Source organism: Athene cunicularia (assembly GCF_003259725.1).
Source record: "Athene cunicularia isolate RWA chromosome 2 unlocalized genomic scaffold, athCun1 chr2_part1, whole genome shotgun sequence".
Lineage (NCBI taxonomy): Eukaryota > Metazoa > Chordata > Aves > Strigiformes > Strigidae > Athene > Athene cunicularia.
Genome location: NW_020799095.1, coordinates 144275682 through 144291262, shown reverse-complemented (window position 1 = coordinate 144291262; position 15581 = coordinate 144275682). Strand labels below are relative to the sequence as shown.

Below are 15581 nucleotides of genomic sequence, written 5' to 3'. Positions count from 1 at the left end.
CCAGAATATACAGCACATAGCAGAAGTAAATCTGATGGCTTCTTGTGTTGACTGAATCACTGGGCAAAACCAAAAACTACCTGGAAGAAACATGTCCTTTACAGACAACTCTGCTATTTACAAGATGAAATATATTAATCAGTCACAGCATGTAGGGCTGAAGCATCTCTATCTGTCATCTGCACTTCCTAACAGTTTTAAACAGAAAACTCTCAGTACGTACCCAAGATGCCTCAGGGAACATGCATCCACTCTTAGTAAGCGTGGATCACTTACAAAGATTTCATAGAACATGAGTGCAATAGTATTTGGAAATAATTTCTATAATCATTTTTTTTAAATATTCTTTAAAAAAATGTGAAAAACTAAGATCCTTTTCACAAAGATGTGCCTTTCACTACCACTAAATGTATTCTTAAATCACTGCTGTAGAAAAAAAATAATCTCTTCTATATTATTGCTTGTCTTAAATTTATGCAAAAATCTTACAAAGTATAGTCTTTCAATAACTTTGTAGTATACTTTAATACTTTCACTTAATGGAATATAAGAATGTAATTTCTTGACTGTATAGCGCTAACAAGGTTGCCTTCAACAAGTGTAGACCAAGAAAGATCCTTCCAGAGAGATCTTTCCTCCTACGTAAGAATCAGTTTGCAAGAGCTTTGTCAATAATGTACAGAATACAGATGATACGTAAGTACTGTGGTTCCACTGAGATAGACATCCTGTAAAATAACTCTGTGGATATCACTTTTCATGTTTTCTAGTTTTTCTGGTTTTGGGTTGTTTTTTTCTTACTTTCTTTACATATACACCTCTTCCTTAAGCTTAGAGATAAGTGTATCTGAACAAGGCTTCATCTTGATCTTAAGTGTAAATATGGTTTCAGCCATTCTTTTCTAACTGAATATCTCTTCTCAATTTTTATTATTTTTTTTTTTAAATAGGGATTAGCCATGGCTCTGTCGTAGCGGGAGTTATTGGTGCTAAGAAACCCCAATATGATATCTGGGGCAAAACGGTTAATTTAGCAAGTCGAATGGACAGCACAGGTGTTAGTGACAGAATTCAAGTGCCTGAAGAAACGTATCTGATCCTGAAGGACCGGGGATTTGCCTTCGACTACCGGGGAGAGATTTATGTCAAAGGTATCAGTGAACAGGAAGGAAAAATCAAAACCTACTTTCTTCTAGGAAGAGTTCAACCAAATCCTTTAATCTTACAACCGAGAAAACTGACTGGACAGTACTCATTAGCAGCTGTTGTATTAGGACTTGTACAGTCTCTTAACAGGCAAAAACAGAAGCAAATCCTGAATGAGAACAATAACTCTGGAATCATAAAAGGACATTATAACCGGAGGACTTTGCTCACTCCTGGTGGATCTGAGGCAGCAGCCCAGGCAGAGGGGGCTGACAAAACTGAATTGCCATAATCAGCATTTTGTTTGTGTCTTTTTTTTTTTTTTTTTTTTTTTTTTTTGTATTTCTTTTATATATAAAAATAAATATACAAATAAAAAGGGTTTAATTTTTTTTAGAAGAAGTGTGATTATTTTCTGGTGTGGTATTTTGATAAGATTCAGATTCCTACATTTTAACAAGTGCCAGCATCTCTCCCCCCAACCTGTGATTAACCTCTGAATGTCCAGATGTAGTAGTTGTAGGCCAACACACTGCTGTGCCAGATTCCTGCAGAAAGGGACAAGAATAAACCTCTGACTGGAGGGATTTAAAACATAAATAGTGTAGGGAGCTAATGATGGGGAAAGGAGGGAATACTGTCCACATTTTTCAGGTGAAAGAAAAGGATTAAGGAGGTTGACGAGGTTCTTCATGCCTTAAGTTACCTTCAGGTAGAATTATACATCTAAGATAGTTGCCTGGTCTCCATAACAGCCAGGGAAAAGCTAGTCAATATAGCCATAGGATTTTAAGGTGTGTTATCTGCCCAGATGTGAGGATCTGGGAGACGGAAGAGATGGATCTTGCCCTAAACCCACTGATTTAATTGAGTCCACTGGCTGTGGTGTGCTCCTCACAAGAGAGTGACAGGACTGTAGACAGATAAATTGCATGTTGATATCCACCTGACTTCTTGCATCCAAACCAGGAGGCCAAGGCTCTCCCATAGGCGCTATCATATCTGTCAGTTCTGTTTGGAGGGCTCAAAGGCACTATGGTATCTTAACCACCACAAGACACATAAGAACAGATATCAGGATTACACCTTGAATGGCATGTCTGGAGCCTACAGCTGTGTCTCTTCTCCAGACAGGGAACTAATCAAATTCTCTGGAGTCACTTTCTAGAGCTTAGCTCTTAAACCCATCACCAGTCTGAGTTCTCACCAAACCAAGGGTTATCTGAGGCTGTAAAATGAGTACATGCTGCAGTAGAAGATAAAGCTCACTGCTAAGCTCCTGCTCAGTTGCCTCAAGAGGAGGAGAGGCCAAGACTGAGGATACCCCAAATTATTTGTGTGCCAGCACAGTGACAGTCCTGCTGGGATGCTGCAATGGCACACCTAGGTGTTACAAGACTTGCATTGAAAGGACAATAACTTTTGAGGGATGGCTAATCAACTTCACCCTGGAAACAGTAAATATATAGCAAAGGTTCCTGTAAGCATCAGTGCTGTGGTTCATACTGAGCTGTGAAGTGCACAAATGAACTTCTCAAATCTGTATGATCAGAGGAGCTGGGTTTATCACAGTAAATATTATCTTCAAAGTGAGTCACAGATGGAAGCAGCAGAACCTGTAATCACACATCAATCCCCAGATGAGACCCCGTACAACCAATACATATGTAAATACAGACCTTGCTTTTACAGGTTGTAACCCAGGCCTTAATGAAAACCGGGGTCTCTTGGGAGCACTAGCACTGAATCAGGCACATTTTTAAAAGATAGCCAATATGCCAAGGAAAACTTCATTCCTATAAGACACTATTGTTCACTAACAGAAGAGGCACCAAAACATGAAAGTGTTTAATTGTAGTAAGATAAAAATAATGGGTTTCATTGTAAAATAACCCGATGAATCGCTTTGTGGGGCAAAATTTAATCAGCTGAGTGTCATCTTCAGAAATAGAAAATAATTAAAATTACCAAATAAATTCCACATAAAATTGTATCACTGAATGGTGGGTCTGAGCACAGAGAGCAAAGAGCAGCCTGAAATGTCACACCCAGTGATGACTGCTGCCAGTAACTGAGCTCTCATTCCAAATTGATTACTCCTTTGAAACCCCGCAAATAGAATTTTTCATGTCACACAGGGAAAACTGAGTCCCTCGGCGTACCCAGGCCAGTGCTAATAGTGTAGGAGATGAAGACAATCAAGGGCTAACATCTGAAGCAGTTAAATTAATTTCACATTTACAACAGTATTTGAGGCATTATAGAAGGAAGTTTTGGGTTAAACAGCTCATTAACAGCTGTCCTCTCCTTCCCAGCTAATTTCTGTTCTGGATGGGTTCTTCTCCTGGTTCTCTAAACATTTAATTCTTGCTAATATCCCAGGTGAACAGGTTTTCTAGTTCTCACCACTGCTGACAGCCTCTGTAATAATGAGTAGCAGTGAGTGGAAGGTGTTAACTAGATAACAGGATTGGAAACTGGAGCTGTGAGGGCAACTTCACTGCTCCTTAACATGGGCCCAAATCTCCTTCTTATTGCAGACACGGATGGCTCCCTGTGCTATCCCTCTCAGAATCCCCGTTAGCATAACTATGTTCCCAAGCAAAATTGCCTGCTAATGAAGCCTGAGTCTGTGTTGACCAGATGAAGAGTTTGCTAAATCAGGTTATTGTCATGAATAATTCTTTAGTGAGGAATTTCACCTGTTACTGCTGCAGGTAAATCCCTGCTTGGGACTATTTGTCTACACTAAACGGCTATTTGTCACCCCAGCAATTACAATGCTTGTTCCTTTTCCAAGTGTGATGACCTTAAAGCTTCAGCAATGTTATTTCTCATTGCAGCATCTGTTTTCAGTGGAGCAGCAGCTATTATTTATGTTCTGTTTTCTGGTTTTACTCCATGACTTTATGGTACCATTACAGTATTCAACTTTCCGTCTCAACCCTATCTTCAAGGTTTCTTATTCATACAGGATAGAATTCCTCAAACAAGAAGGACCTATAAAGTCAAAACACCTGGTTAATATCCTTCGAAACATGCATGGCTGGGTTAATAAAGGTAAATTGCCTTGATATTGAATTTTCTTTGGCCAAACAAGCCAGCCAATATTGAGAGATTTCCTGGATTTTCCCCATTAAGAGGAGAAAACCTTGGCAGAAACTCACTATACTCTTTGAAATCACCTTATTTATTTCTACAAATGTGCACTACGGAAACAAACAGCAGCCAGCTGCTTGCTCAGAAATTTGTACCTCGGTCCCTCAAACAAGTTCCATGCCATAAGCTCTGCTGACTTAAATGTTTTCTAAACAAACATGCTAAAATCCACAGCTTTCTTCTCTGAAAAGCAACATACAATCAACTAAATCAAGGGCAGTTTATGCCAGCTTTGAAGTACTCAATCATTAGAGCAGATGGAATATTGACTATCTGGACAGTACTTCTGTACCAAAATCATTACCCTGTAATGCTCCACTGGCATGTTTGTAATCGTCATTCCTATTTTCTAGTGAAGATTTTAGCTGTGGCATCTCTTTGAAGGACAGTGAAAAATGTTGATTAATTTATGCCATTCACTAATTTTAGTAATATCTATCCAGAAAGTCACAGTTAAGTACTGATACCTGTCAAGGTATCTACTCTTAGCTCACATTAAGACTCAGAACTCAAGAGAGTTTACCTCTACTGAGAACAACATGATAGGTGTGATATCATTTAGAAGCGTATGCTGAGTAAAAAAGCAGTTCAAAAAATAGTCCTTGAATACAGAGGAAAAATATCACCCATGTCCTCAGCTTTAATTCATTCCTGATTACTTCACAGTCATTTGCACGTTTTGAAAAGCATGGGGGGAAAAAAAAAAAATCTAATCATTTTCTCATTAGAATTTCAGCTGCCTTTCCTAAGTGTAATGGGAGTCAAGGAGTTTATACAAATACACAGCACAGCAAAGGGGGCCGATAGCCACATGTCCTGTCACTGCACACTGGCAGGCTGCAACACAGGGAGCAGAGAGCCTGGCTCCAGAGCTGACTCGATGAACACACAGCGAAATGATCAGAAGCAGGAGGAAATAACCACATTAACTGTCATTGGCGGTACATGGTAAACGTTATAATTGCACAGTCAACTTATTAACCTCCCCATCAATCTTTTTCTGTTGCTCAACAGCAGTGACACAATTAAGAGTTTGTGGTTTCCCCAGCTCTGCACTTTGCTGAAGGAGGAGAAAAAAATATGACAGTGAAGCAGTTGGCAGATGGAAGGGGTAAAAATTAAATATGCATATCTCTAGGCACTGAAACTTACTGCAGTTCAGTTAGTATTTAAGGAATGCTCTCATTAACTTTCATAGTAGAACAAAATATTTCCTTGGTTTACATAACTTTAGTAGATAAGGCCCAATTTTTTTAAAAAATATTGGGTTTTTTCTGTCCATTTTCCACTAAGATCTTTTTTAGGTGATGGCTGTCAGAGTTAGAGCCATCCAGAAACTGATTCATTCAGCTCTTTCATGTGAAAATGACAGCAGTGTGCAGGGCTGGTTAGACAGCATCTCCTGTAAAATGCTACTCATGCTACTTCTCCTGACGCAGATCTCCCTCAGCCCAGGGTGCTTTTTTTTCTGGCTGATAAATATGTTAATATTGATATGCTGAAGATCTAACTGTTTCATAGTGCATGTACCTTTTGAGGGTCTTGAAATCAGTGCTTCCTTCAGATTTGCAGTATTTAAGAAAAAAAAAAAGAAACAAAAAAAAAAGAAACAAAAAACCTAAACAAACCGAATCAAAACAGCACCACTGTTGTCACATGGAGAAAAAGAAGAAATCTCAGCTGGTTTGCTGAAAATTTAAGGTTCTAAAACAAATGACGTATGTATGAAATGACTTCTGATTGCAAAACCCTTTCCCAGCAGCAGTGACATGGGATACACCAAGGGATATTTTCACAGCAACTGGATATTAATTATCATTTCTATAACTCATCAGTTACTTAAAATAATAAAAATAGAACAGCCTCTTCTTACTTATCTTTCCTCACAGAGACTATTGTGTCAGGTTGTCAGTTTTCTAAGTTTCTATAAATCACAAAGTAATTTTGCTTCAGATGAGTGAGTTCCTCCTCTGGATGTGCCCAGATCAATGCTTTAAAGCTGCATCCAGGAGTCAGGAGTCATTCCCATCTCTGGGGTCAGAACACTTTCTGTGGGTAAGACCAAGGCTCACGGTGACACCAGCTCTTTCCCCATAGCCCTGTTCCTGAGAAAAGCAAGACCAGTGGCTTGGGCAGGCTGGGAGCTGTAGCCCAACATTTTTCCCATCTGAATGAGGGTGGGAAGAAGACCCTGTCAGGATCTATCCCACAAGGTAAGTCAAACTGGTGCCTTTACAGCTCATTCTTCATTAACAGCCTAGTTAACTTCAAGTTGTTATAATGGCCACCCAGCAGCTTGTCTGGCCCAGGCCTGCTCACAAGGCAATGAGGTCACTGCGGTATGCAGTCACCTGCCACCCCATTAAATTCCCCCCTTCCCGGAAATTAACGTGGCAGGACCCATTACATCTCAGAAACCTCTTATTGATGTTAGCAGGCAAGTATTCATGGAACCATGTCCCACAAATCTTTTTCTGTTGCTGACTTTATTTTGGGGTTTGTTTGTTGTGGGGTTTTTTTATTGCTTCCCACAGAACAAAGAGAAATCTGGGTTTTCATAGTTTCCAGTTTATTTATCAATTTGGAATTTATTCAAACACAAAAAACACACCTGTGTCCAATACTTAAAAACTGACTTAAAAAACAACATGCTTTCCTCTTACCCTCTCAGACAGTGCTGATCACATGTCCATGGCAACTTAGGGTTCTCCACCATACTTCCCTCAGAGGTATTCCACCCTTAGCTCTACAAACTGAAAGGTTCATATACAGCACGTCTGCAAGAAGACCTCAGCCATGAGTTCACCCCATCTTTCTGCTCTCATCACTTCTAGAGCTAGAGGACTAGAGCAGAACAGCTTTCATGAATAATGTAAAAAAAGAAAAATTCTCCATGAAACAAGTTCAAAGTTATTTTGAGCTTTACAGACAAAAATCAAGATTTTATTTTCAGGTTTAAACTCACGGTGAACACAGAGAGCACTAGTATCATCAATTGCCCCTAGAAGATATTTTTGCAGGTTTTATGTTCCTATTAGTTTCTGCCTCTGCATTTAATCTGTCTTCCCATGCAAAGCATATTGACATTAGCCAGTCTTATCTAGGCATAGCAACCCATGCCTTTGTACTCTCTCTTGTGAAGCATCACCTGACAAACATGCAAGAAGGAAAAATTTGATGGCAACAGCTGCAATGTGAACTTCCACCTTCAGACACTTAGCCAAATTTGTATTCACTGATTAAGAGTCCAAAAATCATCCCTACAGCTCCTTTTTATTTAAAAAAAAACAACCAAACAACCAAACAAAAAAAAAACAAACCCCAAAACCAAAACAAACAAAAAACCCAACCCACACTGGAATATACCTTGTGGATGTCGGAAACTATTGCATATTAGCATCAACACAGTTGGGAAGAACTTGATTTTGCTCCATGTTCTAATGGCTAAGAAATTACCAGTAAAACATAAAAATTTGAAATAAACAAATAAAAAGACAACAAAGCAAGAACCTTAATCTGTTTTTGGAGCAGGGACTGGTATCCAACTGGAGCTCCTCCTTTGGGGTGGAAGGCACTATATCTAGACAACAACCATTATCACCTTTGCTCAAGGTCATAACTTCAGATTTTGCCACATGTCTTCTGTGTAAGTCCATTTTAGACGTCAGGCTCCTTCATCTCTGGTTCATAGTTTTGTAACAGTCTTGGTTACTCCGTGGCCAAGAGGACTAGGGAAGTGATCATCCCCTGTACTCAGCACTGGTGTGGCCACAGCTCAAATACTGTCTTCAGTTTTGGGCCCCTCACTACAAGACAGACATTGAGGTGCTGAAGCGTGTCCAAAGAACAACAGTGAAGCTGGTGAAGGGTCTAGAGCATGAGTCTTATGAGGAACAGTTGAGGAAACAGGGGTTGTTTAGTCTGGAGAAAAGGAGGCTCAGGGGAGACCTGATCACTCTCTACCACTAACTGAAAGGAGGCTGTAGAAAAGGTGGGTGTTGATCTCTTTTCCTACATATCAAGTAATAGAACAAGAGGTAATGGCCTGAAGTTGTGCCAGGGGAGGTTTAGATTGGATATGAGGAAAACTTTCTTCACCAAAATGGCTGTCAAACACTGGACCAGGCTGCCCTGGGAAGTAGCTGAGTCACCATCTCTGGAGGTATTTAAAAGATGTGTAGACATGGAGCTTAGGGACAAGGTTTAGTGGAGGACTTGGAAGTGTTAGGTTTATAGTTGGACTCAATGATCTTAGAGGTCTTTTCCAACCTAAATGATTCTATGACTCTATCATTTTAAGATTTCATGATCCTAAAGACTGTCAGAGATGACAAATACGTGTTCATAAAAATTCTGCTGGAGGTCAGTGGCAGAACTGAGTCAAGCAGTGTGGCTTATGGAAATGAAAGCTTCGATGTAGTTAATTGATATAATTCCAATATATGAATACTTTCATGAGCCAAAAGTAGTAGTTTCTTGAGACATCTTTAAGCTAGTGAAGAAAAGCACAACAAAAATTATGATGGGGAGTTAAACAAGGTCAAACTGGAAATAAAGCACGTAGTTTTGACAGCAAATATGATTAACCACTGGAACAAATCACCATGAAAAACAGTGAATCTATTATCTTCCAAAGAGTTCAAAACAACATTATAGAGATCTCTGTGAAAATTGTGCTTTAATCAAATACAAGTGCCTGAATCCACTGACAGGGGAACAATGAGGTTTTCTACAGCCTGTGAAGTCGCGACAAGCAGACTGGATATTTCAATAATATTTTTCCTAAATGCATGAATTCAGTATTATCTCTTCACCACTGGGATAAACAACTAAAATAGAAGAAGGTAAAATCTTTAGTCCTGGGAATGTTTCACAGCCCTTGCTGAAGATGAGGAAGGCAAACCTTTTCCTATTCATCCATTAATTCAGAGCCCAGAAGAAACATAATTTTTTACATGTCTCCCTTTGTGGAAAGCACCAAAGGCCTTGAAAACCAGTGTCTCAGCTCACTGACAGACACTCTACCAAGCTATTTAGCTTCCCTATGACTTAGATAACTGCTTCATTGAGTTTAGCAAAAAACTGTAGTCAAACATCAAGAAATAAATTCAATTTCTCCCCCAATTCCATTCCACGACTCTCACCCCACCACCTCTCACTCTGCTGTTTCCCCTTACTTACCCTGGTGCTTAGAACATTCTCTGTGGTATTTGTTCTAAGGGCTGTAAGACCCACTGGGGAAGAGCATCTGTTTCTTAACAGGAGTTTGTTCACAGAGGATTTAGTGAGATGTCAGGAAATCTTTGTGGTAGTTGAGTTGCATGACCTTGGCTACATTGAAGGTGTCTGTACTTTCCCTTACAACTAAAAATGTGACCTTGAGTCAAATGGATGAAGAGTTCACTACAGTGAGTTTTTCACCATGTGTCCTTGTCATTGTTATATAAGCATATGATATTACATATGTAAGACACCCAGACTGACAAGGCTTCTGTATGCTTTTGTTCCACATCCAGAAAAGCCTCTGCTGAATAGAAAACATAGTACGCAGTAAAAGAAGAATGGAAACAAAAGTTTCTTCTGAAGTTGTGTGGAGGCAAGAAAGAGACGCATGTCAAATGCTCAGAAAATATCTTCCGAATAACCCAATTACCTATCTGCAACCTGTAATTCATGATGCATTTCTCAAACATCTCACAAAGGCTGACAAGAAGATTTTTTTCCCCTTCTCTTCTTGAACTGCTCTATTACCTAATTGTGGTGCCAAGACGAGAAAAAGTTGAGTCCTAATATCTTACTTGGATTATCAGTTCCTACCAAATGATAGAGGCGAGAGATTTGTACCGGAAAGTAACAATGGCAAGGCAAAATAAAAGCCTCTGCTTCTTTGAATAATTAATAGTGTATCACCGCAGTGCACACACCAGTCACACTGTTCTCTTTTCTGGTGCCTCAGGAGAAAGGAGTATAGTTTCCAGCATACTTCAAGCCTTTTAAAAGCTCTTTGAGTCCACCCAGCTATTTCATACCAAGGATAGTTTCAGGGCAGTGCAGACTTCTTAAAGTCATATCATCCTGCTTTTTTTGGGAAGTTATTTTGGGAAGGGATTTTAAGGGTTATTTTGGGAAGACATTTTAAACAGCATCCAAATGGAGGGAGAACATTTTAGTGCTCCTAAACCCCTCAGGCTCTGTTTAAAAATATTTAAATTTGTAATTATACAGACATATCAATATCTGACTTGCCGTGCACCGTGATTCCCTTCTGCTGGCTGCCTTTATGCAGCTTATCCCACAGATTCTGATGTTTAGTCTTTCCCTAACATATCTAACAGGCTTGAATGGTATTTTTGAGGCAGAGGAGCATCTTCTTCAAGACAACCAGAAAGTACTTTGCTGGACACCTGTTATATATGTCCTGGAATCATTGTGACTCACAGGATATGCCAGCAAGCACAGCTCAGGGGTTTGTCAGTGGTGTATTTGCTGTGTTCAAATAAACATTCTGAAATACCATAACCTGACTTTTTAACTGGTTTGGGGTTTAGGCTGCAGCAGACTAGAGTAAGTTGTCTCTGTAGCGTCCTTCTAAGTTGTTCCTGAACTGTGCAAAAAGTTCCTTTGGCAGAGACAACTTTATTTACAACCTCCCCTGTCTCCTCTGTCTTTTATAGGTGAAAATATTCAAGGTGTGACAGCTTGTGGAGGAATCATAAATCTGTCCTATTAGATTCATTTACCTAGAAAACATAAGATTGTATTTTTATAGCAGAAGCTCACTTTTTACTGTTTGAAAGAAAAAGGAAACATTTAAAACCTGAAACAAGTATAGATGACACAGCAATATCTTTTTGCACCAGCAGGCAAGATGAAACTATTGGCCTGAGAGGAGAAAAAGATGAAGCACACACAGCTGACCAAGTTACTAATTTTGACTCCCATAGCAGGGAGTAGCCTTGCTCAGGATAAATCCAGACTGTTTATCAGGAGCCAGCCAGAAGCTGCTTTTGTGTAGGTACTCCCTTCACAATGCCACCCCGAGGAGATACAGGGATAATGTATACAGAGCTGTGGACATTGCTCATGGGCACAGTTCTTTCACAAGTTATGTCCATGGACTAAGGCGTTTATTATCTTGCACTGAAAGCACCTAGAGCTGGATAATCTAAATAAATAAATTTTAAGACCCAATACAAAATTAACACTTATTTCTGACCTTGGTTGCTTTTACTCTGTGACCAGGACCTGTCAGTCTATCAAGTCCTGCAATTTCTATCCCAGCCATGGGGTCAGCAAATACTTTCCGCAGTGGTAAATACAAGCATTCATGGAAATCTAACTACTCCCAGCTGTGTCTGAAGACTCCCAAATCAGCTCAGGCCTCTACTCTGCTGATGCAACAGAGAGCTGGATTGGAGAGCCATAGGAATGAATAATCCTAAAGTTTTACTGGAGCACCAGCCAGTTCAACCGGGACCCTTCTTCCCAACCCAAACAGCATAAAATGGCTACTGGCATCTCAGGCACCCCTGTGGATTTTTCTCCTAATCCGATCTTTGCTGTCAATTTTCCCTTATGATCATGATCCTATCAGTATTGAAAGGCCACTCCAGGTACTAATCTTGGCACTCTTTATGTTGAATCTTGTACTCTTGCTGGATTCAAGCCCTCAAGACGTGATGTTCATTACTGTGGTTGCCAAAGCACATTAGGGACTGTTAAAGTTGAAGGGCTATTTTTCCAGAGCAGTCAGATCACGACAGATACCTTTCCTAACCTTGTCTATAGCACTTGGCTGCATCACATTGCTTGGTGCTGAAACACTAATATGCACATTCTTACAAAACGAATTTATCAGATGAAACTTTGCACACTTGGCATTACCTGAGCACTTGTTAGAGTCCAGTGCAAATTTTTTCATTGCTTTTGGTAAGACAGCTGGTCCCATGATCAAAATGATGGAAGCTACAGAAGAGCTACAGGTACAGAAATAGAAAGGATGAAAAATTGCGTTCAGAACGTGCACATGGGCAAGCACAGGCTCAGACCTGGATATCTGAAACAAGCTGCCATGGAATAAAGACCAAAACACCTAAGATGGTGGGGGTGAGGTGTGGGGGGTAGGGGGCTGAGGGAGAAAAAAGAGACAATACAAGCTCCTTTTGGAGGCAGGGAGCTCAGGGAAGAAAAAAAAAAAAAATCAGAGAATTTCAGTAGGGTTGTCTTAAAAATGGCTCTGAAAAACAATCACATCTGCTGACTACTGCAGTCTAATTCATCTGAAAATCTGTCACGCTGCTTGCAGAGGAAAACTACTAGCATTAGAAACCCTTCCAGTATTTTCTGAGAGATCCATTTACTGTGTAATCATTGTTTAGGTAGCTACAAACAACTTTCCCTCTTTCTTGCTTTCCTGTGACACCCTTAAATAGCACTCATTCTTTTACCAGAACAGAATGCTAATGTGCAGAAAGGTCAGCTGCTTTCAGTCCTCTACAGTGCATCATTTTTTAAAGGAGCTCTTAACTCACGTGGGCCTCTAACAAACAAGCATCAGATGCTCTTCTTATGCTCAACACCCTCTGCCTGGAACAAGGAAGGCAGATATGTCCAAAAATATAATGGTACTGTATTTATAGCTGCGCAAGAAGTTTAGAGTGCAAATTTAAAGTGCATGGAAATCATCTGACTTTGCTCAAAGATCACATCAGCTTCCCAGAAGGTCACATAACGTTTCTGAGGTTTTCAGGTCATCTCTAGGGCCCAAACTAACCTAGAGAGGTTTGGCATATCTATTGGGAAATGTGTGGTTTTGATGTGGAATCATCATGTTCTGAATGAGACAGGAATTGGATTGAGGAGGAGAGGGACAGGGAGAACAGATGGACTTTTCTAACCTGATTTTTTCCTGGCAATCCACAGCATTTCATGTTTTCTTTAAGCCTGGGACAGGGATTGTTTTAGTATCTTTGTCCTATACAGCAGTCAGATGTACCATAAGACTTAAATGAAAGTAACGGTGAGCAATAACATCCAGGACATCCTTATTCTCCCTGCTGGACCTCAGTAGGCCCTGAACTTTGTATCTCTATTATCTAACACATGGTGCTGCAGTAGCTACTAGAGCCGTGCTCCAGCTGCACAGACAAATTGTTGCTCCCCACAAAGGTACCAGTTGCCATTGACTGAATGCCTGATGATAGCCCCTGGCAACTGCAAAGTAAAGCCTGTTTTGTTTAAAAAAACCTTTATGACATATTGCAGCCCATGGAGTTCTGGGACCTCTGTTGTCTCTGATCAACATAGCCTGAGACACAGCCCAGGTCTTTGAATAGCATCAGTCACTGGGGAGTCATTTCAATCACCTGGAAGAAATAAAATTTGCTCGGTAGTTTCACCTTGTGCAATACATAACCCAGAGCTTTCTAACATTTAAATGGAAGGTTAATATTAAAAACTCTGTACTGGAATTATTGTACTAGAAAATCCTGAAAACTCTACCCTATTCGTTATATTGTCCGAAACATTATCTTCCATGAACAAAATGTCCAAGTAGTTAGCTAATTCATTCTACATTTTTTTTTATATTACACAGACTCTTGTTGCTTTGTAATACAGTCTCTAGCCAAGATTGGAATCCCACTTCGCTCCACTCCATATGATGTAAAAGGAGTTAGTTATCTCTTCACTTCCCCTGGAAATGTTATCAGTGCAGGTCCAAGTTCAGTCACACTGAGAACGAGAGGAAGTATTCAGCAGCGCTCTTGCACAATCTCATGTGGGGTGCTGGCACCCCAGAAGGCGCTGCTAAATAAGAAAGAAAGCTTTCTTGGTACATCTCATCTTCATCACTACACACAGATCTAGCATGGTAGGACTACACAAGACTCCCTGAGTGGGTGTCAGGTTGTATTAATCACTTTACTAGCTACTTCTGAAAGTGTGTCTATAGTCACAGCCTTGAAGAGTTTGCTACACAAGTAGACAAATGGAATGAATAGAGAAGGAAATAAAAAGCTCTAAGCACCAGAGGGATTTGTTTGATCCTTCTTGGCTTGTTTGTATCAGAGTCAAAATTGCGTTTCAGATCCTTGATCCTAACCCAGACCTAAAGAACCAGATTGTGTCACTTCAGATAGTATACAGGGCTTTTACAGGCTGCTTTGTTGAACTGACCACACACATCTGTCAAACTTTTATTTCTCCCCATAAACAAACCCTTATAGAAGAGTTCCTGCCTGAGGAGTTTAATCCTCTTAGAGCCTCAAAAGAGACTCACATGGATTTTTTTTCTGTTTCCTGTCACTGTTAGAGTATTTGATTGATTCTTTCATTATTCTTCCAGCTCAGAATAATGGAGAGTGGCATTTTGCTTGGAGAGATGCACACTGGCTTAAAAAATGCTCCTAGTCCATCCATCTGCTAGAGCTCTGGAGAGCTGAGTGGTACTTACTATTCCAGATGTTCAGTCTAACATGGAAAAGATTCTGTTTTCCGTGGCTTGAAAGAGTTACACTGAGTGCATGGTTGTATTCCATGTATGTTTTTCTTTTGGCCTTAACCAGGGCTTGGCCAAGGTCTTTCCTTCCCTGGAATAGATTCAGGCTCAACTCTTGCAGCCCTGAAGGGACAGGACAATGCACCCCATGCCATGACACAAAGACTGCATAAAGACATGGTGCACTGGTGCCAGGCAGATGTACTGAGAAAAATTTTGCGCAGCTGCAAGCAGGTCCCCAACAGGACCCAGTCTGCTGCTCACAGCTGTGCATAAACCGTGATGCTCTGCAGTGAACATTGGACCATGTCACTCTATGAGTAGCAGCAGACAGGGCACAGTGCTTATCACTTCTAGTTTGGGTCTGAGAAGGAGGGTTTCATTAAGAAGTCAGAAATAGGCCAGTTTGCATCAAAAAAAAGGGCGGACAGAGGCACGCAGCCTTCTTCAGGGCAATCTTCCAGGCAGCCAAAATTTCCTCAGTCCCAGTTAAGACAACGGCTCCATATGACCACATCTACCACAGATGGCAGCGGGGACATGGTCCACTTCTCCATCTGAGCAGCAGGTTGGTGCTTCCCCTGGGGCAGATGCTCAGGTTTCTTTCCTGGCAATATCAGGCACATGGTGGAGGGATGCCCATGTCTTACACTCAGACCCAGTAGCTCTCAGGCATCAATTAAAGCAATAATTTATCTGCGTCCTCAATCTCAGCTAAATTGTAATGCTGTCGGTTACACTTGTGGTTTGCTGCATTTCATCTCATTCTACCACATTC

General features: G+C 40.5%; 1 protein-coding gene across 1 annotated transcript in view; it reads left to right on the top strand.

The window, feature by feature from the left end:
• Positions 1 to 1542, top strand: part of ADCY8 (adenylate cyclase 8) — a 133111-nt gene extending 131569 nt beyond the window's left edge. The window contains exon 17 of the mRNA XM_026841894.1: positions 951 to 1542. Coding sequence (XP_026697695.1) covers positions 951 to 1438 — 488 coding nt within the window. The 3' untranslated portion in view covers positions 1439 to 1542. The remainder of the gene's footprint in view (positions 1 to 950) is intronic.
• The last annotated feature ends 14039 nt before the right edge of the window (positions 1543 to 15581 follow it).